A 16,370-nucleotide genomic window follows, 5' to 3' on the forward strand; every position below is an offset into this window, starting at 1 on the left:
CTTTGGTGGCTCTGTCTGTTCACATGGCACCGAGTGATGGGAAGCTTTGCTCTGTGCTGCTACGCTGGTAAAGGAAGGGATTTCCTGGAGGGAAAGCAGCCCCTGGTGTGGGTAACACCATCCTGCCCTGGGTCCAGTCTAGATCTGTAGCTTACCAAACACCTATGCCTTCATCACTAAGGCTTGAAGGAGACTCTTGGACCTGCCCTGAACCAGAAAGCAATGAAGTTATGCAGAGCCAGCAAGTTTGCTGTACAAGGCTCCTGCTGGCATCACCAAAACGCTCCCGTGTGCCCCTGGCCACACAGGTTCCTTGGCCCACTTCTTCATCAGTTTTCCACAGCTTGCAAGTAGAGGAATGGGCACCACAGTGTTTCCTGAGTGAGGAGGTAGATCACCGTGAACGTTTGGTTTGAGGAGCAGAGGAGACAAGTTCCCTTGAGGGATTGCTCCAGCATGGTACCATTGGTGTCTAACAAGGAATGAGCTCATGTTGTAGCAATTTCCTTATAGGTCTTGTGAGTATCTACTTGCCTGCTAGAAAACTTGCTGAGACATGCTAGTCTTCTGCCAGATTTGGCTGAAATGGGTTTGATAGTTATTGGCAGTAGGGCACTGATGAGCCCCGTGATCGCATAATCCTTGGTTTTTCAAGACACCAAGGTAAAATGTCAGGGAAAAAAATAAAGACAGGTCCTAAGAAGGTCCCAGAGGATGCATTTAGAACAGCATCCCCTGATATCTTCCAGGAATACCATGTGGCTGCTGTCACTCCAGAGCAGAGCCTTTTTGGACCAGTCGTCATGTTTATTCTCACATAATTCTCGAAGGTTGAAGCAAGGTGATCCTTCCCCTCTGGACAGGTGAGGAGCTGCTGGGCCCAAACCCTGGGCAAGGAGTTTCCTTTGCACAAAACGTGCCTATGTCCCTTTGAGGACCTTGGTTTTAGACAACTGGCCTTCAGTACACCTAGGAAATCCCTGGCAGAGCAGGAATTTAGAGCCAACAAATTTGATCCTCCTTTCCACCCTTTTTACCAGTGTGATGCCATCGCTCTCTTCCCTCAAACTGCCTTCAGCCTAGAAGAGCAAGAGGCCCTGGTGGGGCTGTGCCGTTCAGCAGCTCTCCTGTTCCCAGGGTGTGTGACTGTAGTTTCCCCACAGAAATCTCTCTGCAGAAGGCTAGTCCTATGCTCCCTTTAGCCTCCTAATGAGCATTGTCATGGTAGCAAGTAAGTCCACCAGAGGAAGTGTTTGGCATCAGAAAGGTAATCCCAGGGGAAACAGATTGCAGATGTCACTGGGAGGAAGAGGGGAACAAAATCCAGTTTCAAACATCAGGCAGCCTGATGGAAAGTCCTCAGATGGTAACAGACTTTGCTCTGTACCCTTTAGTGTTTCCATGGGCTGCTGTTCTGCAGCAGCAGAAGTGGATCCCTCTTTCTGGAGCATTGCTTTTGTTGCTGGTGTGTAATAACAGTATCAGAAGATTTCATACCCAGAGAGGGACCAAAGCAGGAGCTAGAAGTTGGAGGAAAGTGTTTCTGACTGTGCCAGAGCCATACAGAAGGCAGCACATGCAGTAGGCAAGCCCATTTGATGTTGGCCTTCCCAAAGTCATCTCTGGGATCTCATGCTTATATGACTTACTGCACACAGGCTGTTAAGGGTCTTTCAAACAGGTGAGGCAGGACTGGGATCTCATCACACTATGACTTTACACTGGGCTGAGTTATGTCCCTGAACAAGTGGTCTGCAGTAGGCGTCTGAACACTTCAGCCTGAATTTTCCAAACGGATCACTAATTTTGGATACTTTGTTGAAGGCATGGCTACCTTGAGAAGCCGAGAATCTGATTTCCAGACAGACTGACTGCTCATCAATCATATTAACTCGTGGAAGCTGAAGCTGATCAACAATTGTGAAAAATCAAGCACAGGACTACTGTAGCTTGGACCATCTGTAAATAGGTCACCCCCTGTTATTGATTATTCCTGATACTTTTGTCCTTTATTTTTCTTCTAGTTCCTCTCATGTTATAGAACGAGTTTTGAAAACATGTGTTAACTGTTGCAATTCCTCAGATCTCATGATCAGGTACATTACAGAAATGCTAAGAAATAAATTAAAGTATTCTGAAGTCTGTGATTTAAACTAAATGCTGCAGTAGCCAAACACTGCAAGCCAGGAGTAGAAAGGGATATGGAATAATTAAACTTTCAGCAGGCATCACCAGCACTGTGGAACGACTGAAGTAGGAATTTCATGGAACACTTGGTAGGTGATAGCGAGCATCCCTGATTGATCCAATGCATCTGCGTAAGGGGGATGAATTGAAACTACAGGAGTGAAAGAGATGCTGGCTATCTTGGGGATGCCTGACAGGCTCTGTTTTGTCCACTTGCAGATGCAGGAACACAAATCTTACACACAGTTTTAAAAATTCTACAAAAGCAGCCAATTAAATGGTCACCACAAAGCTCAGGAATGAATACCAGCAGGAGAGGTGGCAAATAACAGTCCTCTCTGGCTTCAGAATCAGCAGCATTAACAACCCTAAGTCAAGGACAGTGGGTTCATCATGGGACAGCAGGAGGTTCCTTATAGCAACATAAATAGATAAAAGCTTCTATTCAATAGCACAGCAATTGGCCAGGAGAGCTGGATAATGGTTCGGGCTTGCAACATTAATGGAGCTCCTTGGAAACTTACACTTAGACAAACGTTTTGCTGGATCAGGGCCCAACTTTTGTCATGCCTCCCTCCAAGCAAGCCAAACTCCATCTACTAGTTTGGCCTCTCGACTTACTCTCCTAATGTTTGTGGTGACTGATATTTTGGAGGCCTTACTCTTTTTTTCTGCTCTGAAAGGTAGAGAGATGCCTGGGCATTGGAAGCTCTCTGCAGCATGCTGAGGAGACGTAACCTTCTTACCACGCTCCTGATTGCCTTGCCATGGGCTCTTCTCCTAACCTTGTGGCACCAGTACCCAACCACCCACTACCTCAGCCTTCTGAGAAGTAAGTGCAAGATTTCTGCTGTCAGTGTGCTGGTGGTTGTGATGATTGCTGGTGCGAACCCTTCGTAGAAGAGGGTCTCTCATGGGATGGGTTAACTAAAGACAAACTTGCCCGAAGGCCCGCTCAGGGGCTGCCTACAGCAGGCACAGAAACTCTTGTCAAGAGTGCGTTAAACATGCACCTTAGGCTGGCTTTGGGGAGAGGATGCTGATGTGCTGAGCACTGACTCCAGGCAGACGTGTCCCCAGCACTCCCTGGAGAGAAGGCAGCCTGGCAGTCTTTAGCTCTCTAACATATTTCTTCTTTTTCCTTCCTTCCTTTTGTCCCAGAAGAGACAGATGAGAACGTGACTTCTAAATCTTTCCTCAATGGTACATCTGCACTGAGAGAAGAAGGCCTCCCATCGTGCATTCGGCAGCAGCAAAGCATAGGCACAACGCCTAAAGTCATCCAGAATTATGTGTACTCCAGGCCTCCCCCATGGTCAGACACCCTGCCAACCATCTTCGTTATCACCCCTACCTACACCCGGCCAGTGCAAAAAGCTGAGCTGACCCGTCTGGCCAACACCTTCCTACACGTACAGAACCTGCACTGGGTGGTGGTGGAGGACTCGCCCCGGAGGACCAACCTGGTATCCAACCTGCTAGAGAAGGCAGGGCTCAACTTCACCCACCTCAATGTGGAGACGCCCAAGAGTCTGAAGCTGGGGCTGTCCTGGATCCCATCCCACACCCCAAGGGGGACACTACAGAGGAACCTGGGGCTGCACTGGCTGAGGGACAGCTTCAGCAACACCGCACCCCCGGAAGGGGTAGTGTATTTTGCCGATGATGATAACACCTACAGCCTGGAGCTCTTTGAAGAGGTAAGAACCATAAAATTACATGGGACAAAAAAGCAGGATACAGCTGTAAAGCCTCTTAAGGACAGGTGCACTTGCAAAGACCTCTAAGACGTGGCCACCATGCGGACTTTTAGCATCAACTGGGAGGTGGCCTCATCAAGGGCTCTGGCATGCCGCCTAGAACCCTCCTCACCTGCCCTGCCCTCAATGGGAGCTGGGTATGATGCAAACCTATAGTTATGCAAACCCAGTAGCCATGCTCTAAAGGGCTGAAAGAGAAAAGAGCACATCTGCCACTGTATAGGCTGCAGATGTGAATAGCCATTCACACACCGCTGCACCAGCTAGAGCCCCTTTTGCCAGGGACCAGAGGATATATACTCCAGAATTTATACCTCTCCTTGGGGACAGCTGACCTGATTTAAATAAGCACTAAAGACAAACTTCTGGCAAAGCATAAATCTGCACAGTTGTGTGATGAGTAGGGGTTGTTAGAAAAGTTGACTGACTTTCTAATCCACCTTTTCTCCTTGGCTGCCCTTCTGTACTCTGAGTTCCAGCTACCATAACAGGGCTGTGCCCCTGGGATCATAGAAGCTTGCCCAGACTTCTGCTGGAAACCTGGCTTTTGTGAGATGCCAAACCTGTTGTAAACTTGCAAAAATTCAGTAAACTCCCTTGTCACCAATTTAAGCCAAACTGTACTACCACTTGAAATACAGAGTTATGCATCAGAACACATTGCCAGTTTTCAGAATTTTTTTATATCTCAATTAAGCTCATCCTTTCTTAGTTCTTTCTAGGTCCTTTCTGACAATTTCAGTAAACCCCCACTCTTTTAGGCAGTAGCCATGGATGGAAGAACAAGGCGGGGGGGAATTTGCAATAAATGAGGACAAAGATGCATCAGTCAGGGAGGGAGATTATTTGCATGAGGGTGAAGTTGGAGTCAGTGGAGTTGATAATACGGAGCTAGAGGCCTGGTAGAAGTTGTGTTTGGCATTTACAAAAATGATAAAAAATTTTACAAAAAAAGATAAAAGTTCAGATGAGATCAGAAAACTAAAGGTTTTCCTTCTTCTGAGGGACTGAACGTGGGCACAGAAAAGCAGTGAGTTTGGTGTTTCAGAGAAGGATGTGCTAAAAGCCTTGTGGCTTTGCAAAGTGTAGCTCTTCAAGCAGCAGCACAGATGAACAAGAACTTGTGCTGCCTAGAGCTATGTGATTGTACGGGAAGTCAACGGCAGAGGACAGATGCCAATGAAAGCAGAGGATGATACACTAAAGGGTTGGGACAAACATTGCGGGGTTGAATTCTCACAGCACTGTTTCCTTCTGGCACACAGATGCGCTACACAAGGAGGGTGTCGGTCTGGCCAGTGGCTTTCGTTGGGGGCCTGCGATATGAATCCCCAAAAGTGAGCCCAGCAGGGAAGGTGGTGGGCTGGAAAACCGTCTTTGACCCTAACCGTCCCTTTGCTATTGACATGGCTGGATTTGCTATCAGCATCAAGCTGATTTTGGAGAAGCCTCAGGCCAGTTTCAAGCTGGAGGGAGTTAAAGGAGGCTACCAGGAAACCAGTCTGCTGAAGGATCTAGTGACTATGGACGGGCTGGAGCCCAAAGCAGCCAACTGCACAAAGGTGAGTAGGACAAGAGACATTGAAGATACAGTCTCCTTGCTGGCTCCTGGCTGCTTTTGCAGCCTTCTGCCATGCTCCTCCACCTTCCACTGTGCCTGCCCTGTGCTGGCACATGTCAGTGCCGAACAGTGCTGGGACAGACAGGCAAAGCCTGCCAAATTCTTCACAGATGCAAAGCTCAGAGAGTGCTGAGGAACAGTTAGTGCTATGCACTCTGTGTTAATAAAGAGTCTCAGATATACAATTTGTGCCCAGATTGCTTCTCCAAAATCCAGGAGGATGGGCAGAGGATTGAGTCTGGGTTTTCGGTCCAGAATGATCCCTCCTCCTTGACACTGTTTCATGCATCTTTGAAGTCTCTGCCAGGTTCAACCCCTTTGAATCACGTGCTTCAAACAGCTGCGAGCCCAGGGTTGCTGAGGATCCCACCCGATGGATGCGCTGCTCTCCATGTTTCCATGGCATTCAGAGCCCCTGAACTCTTTGTGATTCCCTCTAGGTGTTGGTCTGGCACACGAGAACTGAGAGGCCCACTCTCGTTAACGAAGGCAAGCGTGGATTTACAGACCCCAGAGTAGAGGTGTAAGCAGAGAGCCAGCTCCAGGGTGTGAGTACCCTTGTCTTCATCGGTTTTGGCAAGGCAAATAATCTGTACCTGTTTCCTTATTTATGCTATTATTTCCTCAATGACTGCATATATGATTGTCCCAGTAACTCCCTTACCATGCCACCCTTTTCACAAGAAGTAGATCCTCATCTTTACCCACTTATGGTCTGCATTTCATACTCATTCAAGCCTCCTTGCAGTCCACCTGAAAGCTTTGCCTGTATACAGAGAGAAAAATGGCAGAAGAATCCTATTGTTTCACTCAGTAATAATGACAAGCCAAATTCCTTGCACCCTTATTTCTGCCAGCTCCAAACTCTTTTTAGAGCAGGAGTTGTCCTATAGTGTGTGAAAAGAGATCACACTCCTGCAGACAAGCTTTTCCCCCAGCAGCCTTACCACCTCTGCAGTGCTCCAAGCATCCACCTTCAGCTTTTATCCTGCTTGAACAACCATGGTGTGGTTGCAACAGGGAAAGGCTGAGGGGACACTTAGACCACCTCAAAACAGGAACCAGTAAAGTGCAACACATGCAGACTCTCACAGAGTTTGAGGGGCTTGGTACCAACATTACTAGAGCTAGGAATACATTTGCTGCTGAGGAGAAATAATGAAGGCATTAGGAGTGCCTTTGTGGTCCTCAGAGACAGGTTCAGCAGCAGGATTGGGGATTATGGCATCCACCACAGGGAGGGCAGGGATGTATCAGAGATTGGTGATATGTTCTTAGCAGAGATTGATGAAGAAGTCTTCAGAGGAACTATGACCTCCTTTGCCAGATGCCATGCCCTCTGATCCCAATGTCTGCCCTTGGCAGATTCCTAGCCCAAAAGTCCTGAAAGAATAAAGATATCCAATTTGGGAGTATCCAGCTCTTTCTGGAATACCTGTGGCAGGATACAGCATGCTGAATGATTTACTCCTACTTTGGAAGATATTCCAGGGCTGCTTTCAGTCCTGACCCCAATATACACGTCAGCTCAGCTCTACCAGTGGAAATAAAACTGACAGCTTTTATGCAGGCAGTCATGAGTACTTCAACTTCTGCACTGATCTGCTGTGTGCATTACTAGTAGCTGCATACCACATTTCCACATCATCTCATCATCTCTGAGTGACAGCCGTACAAAGAGTGCAAAGCAATCCCAGCGCCTGCACAGCCAGCAGCAGATGGGAGGGACAGGAGTCAGTTGCCTGAACATAAGACAACTGGTGCCACCATAGGGACCCTGGGGCAGCCTACCTGGCCCTCCTGTAGGGCACAAACTCGGTGCCATATCTGCCAGCTTTTCATTAATATCTCAGATATCCTAGCAACCCATAAATGATGCTAGACACCTATGCTTAGGCAGCAGCACCTCTTTTAACCTCTGCTTCTGTGAAATCCACTAGCAGTAACGGGCTCATTTTACATACCCACCCATGCTGGGTTTGCGGTAGGCTAAAGCTATGATTGCCCAAACTCAGCTCATACGACTCAGAATCAAGTTAATGGGTGTAGAGGTACCATTTACTTTGTAAAGGATAAGCAGACTTATAAAAACTCAGGCAGATTAGACCTGCCTTGCCTACTTGTCAGAGGGGGTGTTGACTGCTCCACTACAGATGCAGAGCGTGGATGTGACATTTTCATAAATGTGCCATTTATGTATCGGCGCTTTTGTCCTCACCCTCTCCCCGGCCAAACGCTCAGCCATCCTCTGTGAGAAATGCCACACACCGGCTATGGATTCTCATGGGAATGGCTGCTCGTGAGTCATTTGTGGGAAAGGGAAGTGACCAGTCTGAGAGATCAAGACACTGCCACTCATTCACCAGCAGGACTTGCACTCTTACCAAGAACCATCCTCTCTGGTCCATTCAGGACAGAGTGTTAGCTGGGCCAGCTCTGTAGATTTTGAAGGAGCTTTATACTTGCACTAGCAGCGGATTTGACCACAATCCCTTCTGCACCACCCTGTGCTATGTGGGGCAGCTGCTCTGACCTGCCGAGTCTGCTCCAGGAGACACCTGCAAGGTAAATTGCTTTACTGGGCAGTCAAGAAAAATCATTAGATTTCTCCTCTTAAAGTTTTAAATTGAGATCTCTGCTGACAGCTACAATGTTTTGGAGGTCCTTACTATCAAGGCTGCTGAGCTTCAGAACCTTGACAGACCTAGATAAGCCAGCACTGAGGGGAAAAAAAAAAAAAAAAGAAGAGGTAAAATATTTCTCCCCTGAGGATGTTCTGTTCTTAGACACAATAGGGAGAATATTTCTGTCTTTCCCTCCTGGCAATTTGTCCTTGTTGAGGATCAGACAGAGTCACTCAAGTCCCAGACTTCCCAGAGGCCTCTTTCCCCATTACAGCCTGCAGATGTGAGCCAGGCAGGCATTGCTTGGTGCTCTGTTCATCTGTAGTTGGACCACTTGCATGGCTGCTTGGCACGTGTGCCTACCTGGTGGATTGTCACAGACACAGTGTAAAGGGACACGTGTGTGAACTGCGAAGATCAGGCTTCAACAGGTGCCGCATAAACAGCAGCTATTTCGTTCCAGCTGGAGTCCACTCTCTTCCTTGCCCGCATTTCCACCACCCTTAGCTGGGTCCAGCTGAACGACATCTGGGGGAGAAAACTCTACGTGCCAAATCAGAGCAGATCTGCAAAGGGAGAGCAGTAAGACACATCAGGGTTTTGCTTTTCATGAGAGACAACAAAAATAAAAAGAAGAGCTCAACATGTTTTTTAAAAAAGTGGTTTTCTTTCTGCGCTAAAAATTATGCTTTTCTTGCTGCCCTGAGAACCACTAGGCAGAATCTGATATGTGCTGGGACTGAGGATTGGGGGTGAGAGCCTCAGCTACTTCCCCAGCCTCTTCATGCAAAGTGGAGGAGCAGGAGGGACAAAAAGGGGGTCTCTGAGCCCATCTTCAGCTGGACAAAGGCTTTAACTGTGGAGATACAGTGGAAAATGGCCATAAGCCTGGTCTCTGAGAAACACTGTGAGGACACACAGAGTAGGGAGGGGAATGTAGAGGATGGGGAAAATCCTTGGGATTGTCTGTATTGCAACAGGGGCCAGAGAGCAACCAAAAGCTATCACAGCATACGTCCCTGCAGACTGTACTGAAACCCCCCCTAAACACAGGCTTTGGCTTCTGAGAGCAGGAGACGGAAATTAATTTTGCTTAAGATTTTTCTTTGTTAAAGCCCTGAAAACTGTCCCTCAAGACTAGTGTTATAAAACCTACCTATTCTTATTGCTAACATCTATTTACAGGCATCTGAGAGAGGAGAGTTTGCTTAGGTTAGCATAGTGCATTTCAGAGCTTCCAGACAGACTGAACAGGGATCCTCAGATCTCATCCTCCTGCTGTTTCTTTAAAAAATTATCTGAGATATTAATGATTTTGGGGGGGGGGGGGGGGGTGGAATCCTTCAAAACTTTTTTTCTAATTTATAAATAAAGTCTCCCAGCTAGGACTCTGAAGTGCAGACAGAACAAAGAGCTCTTCAACCATATCTCAGCCCAAAGCTGTGCATATTGTGGTTGAGGAATCTGTTTACTGATGCCTGCCTAGTGTCAACCTGAGCCAGGGAACACTCTTGTTGGAAATGCGTCTCCTTCCCTGTTGTGCTGGGTGTGGTATCAACACCTCTATCTCCTTCTTACTTCATGTTCTGTTTGTTTTGACAGAGGTAGCGGGCAGTAATCGTTCACAAAGTTTGTCAGCAACCACAGCAGCTGCACGCCCTGCCCATTCTGCCTGGCCCTCTGCTCCACCGCTGGAGGATGATAAACACCCTTAAATGTCACCACACCAATCAGCTCCCACTGCCCAAAAGGTGGTAACCAGCAGGGACAGAGCTGATGTGGTGCCCTGCGATCCTACAGCTCTTCACCTTTGACTTCATACACTGGATCCCATTCCCCACCTGGGAGAGGAGTGCTTCCCTTCCCCTGCGGGCTCTGTGTTTTTAACCATTCATTAAAAGTTGTTGGATGTGATCTCCATTCTCAGCCATGCCAGCACAGAGGCAGAAACCCAGGATGGGTGCAGACGCCTCTGAAAATCTCTCCTGGCATATCGTAAAACCTGAGCTTCAGTACAGCAGCTGCAAGCTGCAGTGCTTCAAGGACAGCAGTTGTTGCGAAAGCACAAACGCGGACCTGTCGGCCTGAGGCTGGAATGCTCTCAAGGCAGCTTTAAAACAAAGCTAGCCTGAGAGAGGCTCTCCCTCTGAAGGATGCACTCAGATACATACATGGATCAGCCTCTGGCATTGGAGAGGGAGCTGTGCTGAAGCGCCTTATTTGGGGTTTGGGAGGTCAGAAGGGCTCCGGTGCCTACGCCTCGGCTGAGAACTTGAACTGCCCTCGCTTGAGGTTGTTTTGGAAAATGCCATCCCAGATCCCCAGGCCCAAAGCCCTCTGGATAAAGTTCTTCTCCCGCTCAGGGAGACCCAGCAGGTACTGTACCTCAAAGGCCATGCCTCTACGTCTTGCTGCAGAGACCAGAAAGCAGGGGCAAGGATGAGTGGACTTGAAGGTGTTGTTCTTAGCCTGGAACCCTGCTGCAGCACCATCAGGCGCTTCAGTGGCCTCAAATCACGTATATAGACTTGCTTCCCAGACCTCCAGAGAGGAAGACACCTCTCTGAGGTGGAGGTGGGTGAGAAGTACTCAGAGAAGAGGAACCCTCAGCCTGCACTCATCTCCTGTGAGAACATCAAGGAATGTGAAGAGACATCATTGGGAAACGTATCTTGAGCACACAGATGACAACTGAAATAGCAAATGTGACAATGTTTTCCAGTTGAGCTTTGAAAGGCATGTGTGGTGCTGTGAAGAGAGAGGAGACAGTGTCATGTGGAAGGATTTCCCTTTCCCTCAATAAAACAGGAAGACAGCCAGGTGGAAGGCAGCCCACAAAGGAGGAGGTGGCAAGTGAGGACCAAAGGAAGGATGCACTGGATTAAAAGCACAAGTGTTGGTACCATGTGTGTGCGTGGGGAGTGGTGTCGCTGTGACTTTTCCAGGAAGATTCCTTGAATGACCCAGAAACCCCTCTGAGCATATCTTGAAAACCATCTTCACTCAGGCCATGCAAAAAACAAGGCTTTAGGCATTCAAAACACACTGAGGATTTCACAGCTGGGGGAAAGTTATGAGCAATTGAGTTCCCTGGCTAAGAAACTCTGGGCTGTCAGGCAACATATTTATTTGTTGATTTATTTATACTAGAATTCTTCTCTGCCTATTCCTTGCTTAGTTTTGTTTTTTAGCTTTGATCACCTGACATGTTCATGAAGAAAGAATATTTCCACCCTCGCCCCAGAACAGTAGAGCTTGCCGTTCACCAATGAATGTCGTATGTTCTGCACTCCCTGGGGCTTCTTTACAATGGTGTCTTCAACTGGCAAAATAATCAGAAATGCAGCAAGGAGGGGAGTACAGTGAAGGGAATTTCAGTTCCTTTATGCAAGAGACGTGGGTGGCACTAAGTTTCTGGCTCCCAAGCAATCATAGCAAGGTAAAAACATGTGCAAAGGAATGCCTCACTCAGTAGATAGTCCCCATGGGATCCTGGGAAGCCTCCATGAAGGGGGCTCTTTGAAGGGTAGCTGAGAGAGGGAGTTGGTCCATGTTCCCTCCAGTGGGGAACGACCAGCTGCACATCCTGCTATAGGAAGGGGGGGCTAAAGTAAAGTAGGGGGCAAAGGGGATGGGATGCCTCCTATCAGAGAGGCAGGCAGGAGAAACCAAAGAATAGGCAGGAAACCCAGAAATGGAGACTGCGTTTAGTGAGGCTTAGGCCAGGGTCTTTCTGAACAAACACACAAAGCACTACAAGGCCACCCTGCCAACTGTCTCAGCATGAAGAAATACGGAATGGGCTGTGAAAATGATGTCTTCTCTGGGCCCTAGAAAGGTCCTTATGGCATAAGGGTGTGGCATACTGGCACCGGATAGCATGAAGGAAGCCCGGCGTCCACAAAACATTTTTTCATTCTGCGTTTGTCAGAGCTTTGTGTCCTGTCCATTGCAGGAGGTAACAGGCTTTGCACTCCAGTGGGTTTTGCCAACCCATCCTGCCACCAGGCACATGGGCTCAATGCTTCCACCCATCATTAAACCAAGATTAAGTCCCGTTCTTTGTGGTGTCAATGAATGAGCAAGTGCAAGGGAATAAAGGGGTTGATTTATGATACTCCATTTTCTCCTCTGAGATGGGCAGGGTTTCTGCCCGTATGAACAGGAGGGGATATGGTGATTAATTCCCTGGCCTTTAATCTTGTGCAGGTCCTACATAGGGTTTAGGCACTGACAGTGGGTGTTTGTAGCAAGGATCTATTCCCATTGCAAGTGATACCCCCACACACATGTTTTTAGAGAGTTATTCTCTCTGCATCCCTGTAAGAAAGTAAAATTATTATTCCTGGTTTTCCCACTGGGGACCTGGATTCCAGTGATATGTGCTACGCTGTCAGTTCACTGCCAGTCAGAGCCCTAGACCAAGACCAGCCCTATTGCATCACCTCCTTTGTGCCCCAGCCTGGACCTGTGGAGGAGAGTTCCTGTGAATCAAGAAATTCTGTTGGTCACTACATTGTGCAGGACCAAGACCTTGTATGGACAGCATGGATGTACACACCTGATACTCCAGGGTAGCAGACGTCTGGACCTGCACAGCACAAATACTCCTTTCCCTGTAGAGCAGCCTAAGGACAGCAAGGACTGCTGCTGGCCAAGGTGTATCAGCTAAGGGTAGGTGAGTAAGAGACCCCACAGTTTAGGATGGCTGTTTGTTAGCAGAGCTGGGTGGGAGAGCCCAGGAGTGGAGCAGTGGTCAGAGTTACAGGCTTCAGGGAAGGTGAATGCAGTGAATGCAATAAGGAAGGAAGCTGCAGATCAAGCCTGAAGCATTTAAAGAAGAGAAGGCATCCCAGCGCCTGGTTTTTACTAGCATATTAGTATCTGATATTCACGTTCTCTGAGATTCATCCAATTCACCAACCAATGAATATTACTAACATTTCCTGTTGCAGAAAATACTATTGATGAAGGAAAGAGAATGTCAAGAAAGTACTTTTTAATGGTTATTTATTTATATTGAATGGTACTAGAGCGTTATTAAATATGATGTGAATAGTACAATATTGCACCATTGTCTTGTCTTGCAGTGTAAGTGCTTACTCCTCCTCCAGGAAAACACAGCGGACTCTGTAGCGGAGAATGTGTCAGTTTTAGTTGTTCTCATTTCAAGGGTACTCACTTCAGTCTTCATCTGACCCAAGTGCTACAGGAGAATTTCAAGCAAAAACATTTTAGGTTCCTGAGACTGGTGCCTGCATTATTGAGATAAAGAGAAGACAGAAGGAAACAGGAGAATATTACCTAAACTCCGTAGTCTCATGGCATCTCTAGCTGTCATTTTGCTGACATGGTGACCATCCCTACTGAGACAGCTCTGCAAAGGTGCTCAGAAGTAAGTGGTGGTCAAAACACAGGGCAGGCAGTCAGTTCTCCATCAGAAGGGAGAGGGGAGAGGTGCCACAATCTGTCTTAGTGAAACACACAGTCATGCCTAAACAAGGCTGCTGCTGGCAGTGAGCAGGCAGCCTGATTTCTGTGGAGGTCTGCTGGGTGACGTTATTGAGGTCTGCTCTGCTGGGTGCACCATATCCACTCCAGCTCTGTTGGGCCAGGCAGCTCCTGCGCACTGTCCTCCCCTTTGGGAAGAGCCAGGACAAGCTCTCCTGGCAGCAGTATGGTAAGACATAAGGGATCTCCTGCAGGAATGTGGTGCCACAGTCTCTTCCATTTGGTTCTGGAGGCCATGAAATCTCTCAAGAGATGTTTTTCAACTTCCTTCCTCCTGGAGGGGATCAGTTGCTTAGGACAGCATGTGATGGGAAGCTGGCAAGGGCAGTAGCTTGTGGCCCTCTGCAACGCAGCCCAAGGGGAGACACCCAGGAGCAGCACTAACAGAGTAAGGAAGCGCAGGCTAAGGCATTACAAGGTCTAGTGTTCCTAACTAACTGCATGTTGTTTCAGTCCCTGCTTCTGCCAGTCCCTGGAAGCTACAACCCACTGGGGAAAATGTATGAACTCTCATTGGGGCACTAGATGCCAGTGCGATGGGATCAGGTAGGGAAACACATCTCGTCTCTCGGTTCTTCCTTCCCTTTCCAGACCAGAGGAGAATGGATGGGCCTATTTGACAGGAGCTCACTGTTGGCTAATCCACAAGCCTGAGAGAAGCTAGCAGCCCCAGGTCCTGTTTCTAACACTCTCACTGATTTACTCTGCCTTTTGGCCAAGGTACCTGACATCAGCTATCTGGGGTTTTTTCACAACAGCAAGGGACCCACCTCCCAGAACCATGGAAGCACTTTTAAGACTCTTGAGGAAGCACTGCTAAAAATTTAGCATACTAGAGTACGAGCCAAATCCATACCTGTGTAATAAAAAATCACATTCACAAAGGTGTTGCTTAAAGTGCGATGTGAAGTTTAAAAGCCAAGATCCTGCAAAAGGCTGAGAAAGAACTGCCGTGGCTAAAGGTACCTGAAACATCCACCCCACTAAAAAACACAGTCACCCTCCCAAACAATAGGGACAGCCCTGCTTGGCGGTAGTGGGTGAAAGCTTCTACAACACCTGTACAAGGACCAACGCTACCTTCCTCTTCCCTTGATAGAAACCCTGGGGATTGGGAGGGCAGTGGGTAAGACACATTGACCAACACTGCATGAGCACCCTGGTTGGTACCACCCTGTCATATCAGTGTATCATTCCACCCTTCCTCGGGCCCTGCATTTTCAAGGCCAAGCTTCCCAGCCACTTTGCTGCATTTTCAACAGGGATCTAGCGCAGGGCCCAGGAGACAAGGCATGGAGAAGGAGAAAGAGGAAGAGCAAGCAAGAATGAATCTTATTAAACGGAGCGAGGTTCTTCTCTCAGTCTCTCATCACATTTGGGGCTGATTGGAGACGAAATTGCACTTGGAGGGAAGGGAAGCCCCCTCCCTTGGGACAATCCAGAGGCTCTCACACAAACTTAATTTCAAGCTCTGTTGAAGATGGTGTTTGTCTTTTTTTTTTTTTTTTTTTGTATGCATTCAATTTAATTTCTCAGGCAGATGTGTGAAAATGAGAAAGGCAGACCTTTGACCGTGAAGGCAGCCCACTGCCGGCTTCTTACAGATCCAGACTCACACTGTTTTTTCTTCCATCACTGCCCTCAATAAATCTGTGCGCAGCGGTTGCTAAAATGCCCGCCACCTCCCTTCCACGCTTCGGTGGAGACAGTAAAATTTTTTATTTTTGCATTTAAGCAATCCAATTCATTTTCAATTCAAAACACACATGTTTTTCCAGGGCTCTGTTTAAAACAGGAGCACTGTGACCTTGAAAAGGCACGGTGCCTGCTGGCACCATGAAGTTGTGGTCTGTCCTCTGCTCTCCAGTCTGTACTTGCTCTCTTGTAAGAAAAAGACTCATGGTGGCTTCTGATCCACCCATTTTGGTGACGATGGCTGAAGGGGAAGGAGAGGAACTGCATTGGGTTTTCAAAGGCTCCTGAAGAAGATGTTCCTGGAGATTCAGCTCTCCCAGCCTGCACAGAAACATGTGCTGTTCGGCTCCTCTGCAGTATACAGAGCATGTATACACACAGGTAAAAATACAGCTTGGGGTAGGCTGTTGCCTTTCCAGATGACCGGCTTCTTCTGCCCAGGAACTGACGCAGGGTGACAATTTTTACAACTAAGCCCTGACTGCGAGGAGTTAGCAGAGCTGCTGGCTCAGGACAGTTCCAGGGGGTCCAGCTTCTCCCTGCCTCCAAGACAGCTGGAGGCAGACAGGCTTTGCCTGAGTTGTTCCTACACTGTGATTTCCTACTGTGACCCAAGGGAGCATCACAAGCAAAGCATAAAGCACAAAGCAGTACCAGGCTCTAAATCAACTGCTGTGTGCAACCCCAGGTCAAACCAGGAAAATCTGGTTCCTCTGTTTGTTTCATGGTTGATGCAGAGATTAATTCTTTCCTGTCCATGGCATTGTACTCACTGGAGCTTTCAGCAGAACAGCAAGCATTGTTTCGTTTTGTGGAGGGAAAGACAGGCAGAGTGGACTTGCCGTGGTCGTGGGGGGAATGGCACAGAGAGAATGTAAATGGTAGAGACTCAGAGTGGTGTTCAAGAAAAGCAATTTTTGCAGCAGCAGCACTAGGTGAGTTTCAGTAAAGAAGACTTTGCCCAGGCAAAAG

The 16,370-nt window shown here is 48.0% G+C and overlaps 1 protein-coding gene across 1 annotated transcript; it reads left to right on the forward strand.

Annotated features, from left to right (window-relative positions):
* The first annotated feature begins 2,907 nt into the window (after positions 1 to 2,907).
* Positions 2,908 to 6,095, forward strand: LOC104352148 (galactosylgalactosylxylosylprotein 3-beta-glucuronosyltransferase 1). Its single transcript, XM_009958407.2, has 4 exons — positions 2,908 to 3,019; positions 3,349 to 3,887; positions 5,213 to 5,509; positions 6,009 to 6,095. The coding sequence occupies exons 1-4, from the start codon at positions 2,908 to 2,910 to the stop codon at positions 6,093 to 6,095; spliced, it is 1,035 nt and encodes a 344-aa protein (XP_009956709.1).
* The last annotated feature ends 10,275 nt before the right edge of the window (positions 6,096 to 16,370 follow it).

Source organism: Leptosomus discolor, chromosome 1 (assembly GCF_034619465.1).
Source record: "Leptosomus discolor isolate bLepDis1 chromosome 1, bLepDis1.hap2, whole genome shotgun sequence".
Lineage (NCBI taxonomy): Eukaryota > Metazoa > Chordata > Aves > Leptosomiformes > Leptosomidae > Leptosomus > Leptosomus discolor.

Coding starts and splice junctions, on each gene's coding strand:
- LOC104352148 (XM_009958407.2), top strand. CDS start 2,908: ATGCTGAGGAGACGTAACCTTCTTACCACGCTCCTGATTGCCTTGCCA. Junction 3,020..3,348: donor CTACCTCAGCCTTCTGAGAA/GTAAGTGCAAGA, acceptor CTTTTGTCCCAG/AAGAGACAGATGAGAACGTG. Junction 5,510..6,008: donor AAGCAGCCAACTGCACAAAG/GTGAGTAGGACA, acceptor GATTCCCTCTAG/GTGTTGGTCTGGCACACGAG.